Below are 6,000 nucleotides of genomic sequence, written 5' to 3'. Positions count from 1 at the left end.
TTGGTATTGAAAGTCATCTTGTGGTTTAGTTTGTTTCCGAGCTAGCATTCCATTCCAAAGTGGGCGTCGAAAACAACGTAGATATTATGAACTGTAATCCGTGTTCAGCCAGAAGCTCTCAACAACACCCCGGATTAAGAAGAATCCTATTATACTCTGCAGCAACGTGATTTACGGTGCCAAACGCAGAACGTCACCAAGGTTGCGGGCGCCGCGTTATGAGACTCAGATAAACGAGATAGTGGGTTACCACTGCCGCTTAAGCGGCAGCTGCAGTTCCGACTAACTGGTAGCCGGCGGAGGGAGCCCCATCTGCGATCTCTCGGCCAGGGAAGGGTAAGCCGTGGTGGCTTATAACACAGCCAAAGATGCCAGACGACAAGGATGCTGATGTGTGGACGGTCGAGGACGAAATCAGCAAGTATGAGGAGCCGACTTCGAAATCCTCCCGTGTTACGAATGAAGATGAAACATCAGAAAAGGTTAGTATGTAGGTTGTAAGCTGACGCCTCTGCTTACGTTTATTACATTTGCAAACAACTCCTAACGTTCCCTAGTTTCTGAAATCTGTGCACTGTCATAGATAAAATTATGAGACATACAATTAATTAACGAACGCAGTATGAATAGAGCATGAAAAATGAAAGTAATCTGACCGCTACAATTAATTACCGAACGCAGTCTGAATAGAGCATGAAAAATGAAAGTAATCTGAGCGCTTCACACTTATATCAACAGCGCAACGTTTATTGGCATGCATAGTAGCACTAAAGCACACACAAGTCATCACGAAAAAGTAATATTGCTGCAGTAATGAAAGTTGATTAGCAGCTCGACTTGCGCCACAATGCAATGCAATGCAATGGGAAAGCAACCACAGTTACTGATTATGACAGCCAAATATTAAACATTGAATACATTCACTTCTGTAGTAGCAAGTATAGCGTTCTGCAAGTCGTACCATCGCCACACCCTTTTTTTGTAAATTCATGCGTAGATTGGTATTCCTAATGTTCCAAGTAGTGGATGCTGTCTACGATGCGAAAGTATTACGCGACAATCGTAAACTGAATCAATCAGTATACCCAAAGGTTATAATACACTGCATTGTGCGATCGTATGATGGCTGAAAAGTATCAGTCTCGTTAATGTAGTTAAGCAATAACTAAATGACGAGCCAGAGCAAAGCAAAGAGAGAATGTCTATGTGTGACTGCGTATAACTGAACTGTTAAACCAAATGAAGTGTCTAATACACGCCCTTCGACTCCACAAACAATATGTGTTATGTAAACGTAAGTGCATACTCATTGTATGAACAAACATTTCACACACGATTGAAAGCCTGTAATAAACTAAACTGAAGGGAAGAGAGATTCAGCTGATAGTAATACACTCCAGATTTCCGACCTCAAAAATACACAGTGGATTAGCGACAGTACTTGTAATGAAAGTCCACTCGCAGTGTTCATAGAAATTTCGTAACACGTATCAGTGATAGTTTAATCGTCGAATGCAGGCACCTAACGAATGATTAACGAAATAACTTTGCAGAGAGGTAGTGCTTAGCATAACGTCAAAAGCTTACACCACCTCAGCAAACAGCAACTCTGCCACTGTGACAAGTCGCCCTGGGCACCAATCATCACAGCCCCGCTGCCGTCCTCACCAGACGCAACCAGCCCACCACCGGACAGGACAGAATGCAGAATGTACTTGAAAGCAATACACCGAGTGCTCTCAGAGTGGTCAGCCTTTTCACTGGTCCGTACCAGCGTAAGCGCCCCAAAACTTGCTTCCTACAACTCTCGCAGAGTAAACCTCCACAGATATTCGTGTTTGTAGCCGATGCAGGTTACAAAATCATCTTTACAGTAATACTGTGGTAACTAAACTACTGACCATTAAAATTGCTACACCAACAAGAAATACAGATGATAAGCGGGTATTCATTGGACAAATATATTATACTAGAACTGAAATGTGATTACATTTTCATTTTCACGCAATTTTGGTACATAGATCCTGAGAAATCAGTACCCAGAACAACCACCTCTGGCCGTAATAACGGCCTTGATACGCCTGGGCATTGAGTCAAACAGAGCTCGGATGGCGTGTACAGGTGCAGCTGCCCATGCAGCTTCAACACGATACCACAGTTCATCAAGAGTAGTGACTGGCGTATTGAGACGAGCCAGTTGCTTGGCCACCATCGACCAGACGTTTTCAATTGGTGAGAGATCTGGAGAATGTGCTGGCCAGGGCAGCAGTCGAACATTTTCTGTATCTAGAAAGGCCCGTACAGGACCTGTAACATTCGGTCGTGCATTATCCTGCTGAAATGTAGGGTTTCACAGTGATCGAATGAAGGGTAGAGCCATGGGTCGTAACACATCTGAAATGTAACGTCCACTGTTCAAAGTGCCGTCAATGCGAACAAGAGGAGACCGAGGCGTGTAACCAATGGCACCACTTACCAGCACATCGGGTGATACGCCAGTATGGCTATGACGAATACACGTTTTCAATGTGCGTTCACCGCGATGTCGCCAAACGCGGATGTGACCATCGTGATGCTGTAAACAGAACCTGGATTCATCCGAAAAAATGACGTTTTGCCATTCGTGCACCCAGGTTAGTCGTTGTGTACACCGTCGCAGGTGCTCCTCTCTGTGATGCAGTGTCAAGGGTAACCGCAGCCACGGTCTCCGAGCTGATAGTCCGTGCTGCTGCAAACGTCGTCGAACTATTCGTGCAGATGGTTGTTGTCTTGCAAACATCCCCATCTGTCGACTCGGGGATCGAGACGTGGCTGCACGATCCGTTACATCCGTGCGGATAAGATGCCTGTCATCTCGACTGCTAGTGATACGAGGCCGTTGGGATCCAGTACGGCGTTCCGTATTACCCTCCTGAACCCAGTGGTTCTATATTCTGCTAACAGTCATTGGATCTCGACCAACGCGAGCAGCAATGTCGCGATACGATGAACCGCAATCGCGATAGGCTACAATCCGACCTTTATCAAAGTGGGAAACGCGAGGGTACGCATTTCTCCTCCTTACACGAGGCATCACACCAACGTTTCACCAGGCAACGCCGGTCAACTGCTGTTTGTGTATGAGAAATCGGTTGGAAACTTCCCTCATGTCAGCACGTTGTAGGTGTCGCCACCGGCGTCAACCTTGTGTGAATGCTCTGAAAAGCTAATCATTTGCATGTCACAGCATCCTCTTCCTGTCGGTTAAATATCTCGTCAGTAGCACGTCATCTTCGTGGTGTAGCAATTTTAATGGCCAGTAGTGTATTTCACCAGTAAGTGAATATACGAGGAGGTAATGAAAAATAATCCCTCCGAATTTTTCATTCTGTTTTCATTATCGGTTGAGGTACTACATGTCACGCATATTATTCGATCGACTTTCCCGCTTCTCTGGCGCAAGTTGCAACCCTCTGGCGCTAGATGGCTCCGAATGGAAGCGTTTAACATGGTAGTGTGTAACGTAATTATGTCGCTTCGTGAGATACAGCATGCAGTAGTCGAGTATCTAACCGCGAAAAACGTGCCTCCTACTGAAATCCATAAACAGTCAAAGCTGTGTACAGTTCTCAGCTTTTTTTACGTTGAGCATGAGTTTTATTGGCTCATTAACAACGATGTCACTGGTGATGAAAGGTGGTTTCAGCATGCTGAGTCCCGAAAACAAAAAAGCATCAACGGAGCTCCGCCACAAAGGATCACCAACGCCAAAAAAGTTCAAGATCATGTTATCAGCAGCAAAGTCACCCTCACAGTCTCCTGAGATGTTCAACGTTTGGTGATTTGGAATTCGTGCCCAAGGGTTCCACTGTTAAATCTGTAAGGTACTGTGAAACACTCAAAAACTGAAAGCACGAATTCGAAGAGTTCTTCTACGCATGGTGCGGCCTCTCTTTCAGTATGACAACACCAGATCACACATGAGCGCTGCAACATCCACTGCCTTGTGTTCACTGCCATCGATCATCCACCACACAGACCCGACTTGGCGCAATCTACTTTCCATCTGTTTCCAAAACTTCGGGGACTTTCCTTTGATAGTAATGAAGCAGTGTAAGCAGTGGTGAGATTCCGGCTCCGTCAACAAAGTGAAACATTCTACAGTCATGGATATGAACATAATGGTCTCTCGTTGGGAGAAATGTGTTCGTCGCCAGCGTGACTGTGTTCAGAAATAAATACATAGACGTGAGGAATAAAGATGTAGACTGTTACGGAAGTTTGATTTATTAAAAAAATATTAAGTTTTTCCGTAAAATATTAGGAGGCATTATTTTTCAACACACCCTCGTGAAAATAATAAAGTGGACTAATGGAAGTGGGTACTCAACAGTCAACTTTCAAACTAACATGGATTAAAAATTTCCAAACTTACTGAAGATCCTGGAAACTAAATACAGAGCTGTGATTTTTATCAGTATTGAAGAACGTCTGCTTACTTCGCAATAGATAACTGTGTCGGCGTATTTTATACGACTTCCCAATACGTGAGTAGCCATTATCTTCCTTCGATTTTCTTTGCTATGCTACTGGTGTACTGAGTGTACTGAGCGAGGGAAAAATACTGGATATGTACGTTCACTGATACCTCTTATCTTATTCTCATTACTCCTACGCGATACTGTTCTTGTTACGAACAGTGGAGAGTACTTGGTGAACCAGACTTATTTCCCCCTTCCCACTCTCCCCTCCACACACACCTTCCTCCTTCACTAAATTAACCGTACGTTGGCGCTTCAAGATGTGTCCCAGCGACCTATTCCTTCTTTTAATCAAGCTTCTCTTCGATCTCTCGAGAAATACTGTCGGTGGCCGTCCATATTGTTGTTGTGGTTTAATACGGCTCTCCACGCTAGTGTATTCTACGCATGCCTCTTCATCTTCGAATAACTGCTGCAACCTAAACCTATTGTAATCTAGTTACTGTTGTCAAGACTCGGAACATACGACACAGTTTGGCCCAAAAGCTCATTCTACATTTCTGCCAGTATTCTATCAGTTCCTGGTGCTTTCTTCTTCTTTAACTTCATTATAGTCGGTCTCACTTCCTCCTGGGTGAATGGAATCACAACACTGTTATTCACATGCTGCTCTAGTAATTCAGAGCGAAGGTACTGACGCAACTCTGTGTCTTCCATCGTTATATCGCCCGGCAACAAAGTTCCGAGTAGGTACTGCACTGGTGTTTCCCAGTCTGTCGTCATCGTGCAGTTGGATCTTCTCTGGGATGATAATACACTGGGTGATCGAACCTCTTTCTTGCAAGTTTGTATAGAAAACCACAAACACATCCTTCTTTGTCGTTCTGTTTCCCCTAAAGATCTTTGGTAGTATCTCCTCGCCTGCCTTACTCTACGTCTTAAGGAATGTAGGGCGGCAATTTTAAACCCTTTTGACTTCATAACAAATGTTGGGATCGCCTTGTCTTGCACCACCTGCAGCGCTCGCAGAAATTCGTCTGTTTTGGCGTCAACATCAAATCCGCTTCCTTGTATCTTGAATTATGCCTTTAAAAGTTCCCAAATCGCTCTGCGTAGATTCTGTAGTCACTCAGGTTGGATGTTAGTGTCTAAGTCATTACCTGCGTTTGTAATTGTGAAGTAAATGATATTGCGGTCACTTGTAAGTCCATCACATACCTTCCAGTTGGCTTACTGACCACTGACCTGCGGCTTTGCGAGAGTGATATCTACCTTCGTAGTTGCAGCTGTGCGCTTTTGGGAAGTAGGTGCGTTGAGTGGCCTATTCATGAAATGAAGGTCAAGTTCTTGTGTAGTGTCCTGAAGGCAGAGTTTTCTTTCGTCTGTTACTCTGCTATACCACAATGTTGATTTCGCGTTTGCATCCGTTACGAAAATGTTTCTTGTCTTGTTGACCCGGTGTTGCTACTACTTCTAAGTTTTCTATGTGTGGTTGAATGTCCTGACTGTATTCAAAACATTGATTAGTTACGCAAAATTT

At 44.3% G+C, this 6,000-nt stretch overlaps 1 protein-coding gene across 1 annotated transcript in view; it reads left to right on the top strand.

The window, feature by feature from the left end:
• The first annotated feature begins 368 nt into the window (after positions 1–368).
• Positions 369–6,000, top strand: part of LOC124620030 (putative inorganic phosphate cotransporter) — a 150,428-nt gene continuing 144,796 nt past the window's right edge. Inside the window, exon 1 of the mRNA XM_047146696.1 lies at positions 369–486. Within this exon, the coding sequence (XP_047002652.1) occupies positions 369–486 (118 nt within the window). The remainder of the gene's footprint in view (positions 487–6,000) is intronic.

This window comes from Schistocerca americana, chromosome 6 (assembly GCF_021461395.2).
Source record: "Schistocerca americana isolate TAMUIC-IGC-003095 chromosome 6, iqSchAmer2.1, whole genome shotgun sequence".
NCBI classification, from domain to species: Eukaryota; Metazoa; Arthropoda; class Insecta; order Orthoptera; family Acrididae; genus Schistocerca; species Schistocerca americana.
Note: the sequence above shows the minus strand (reverse complement) of the source record. Positions and strands in the feature narration are given on the sequence as shown.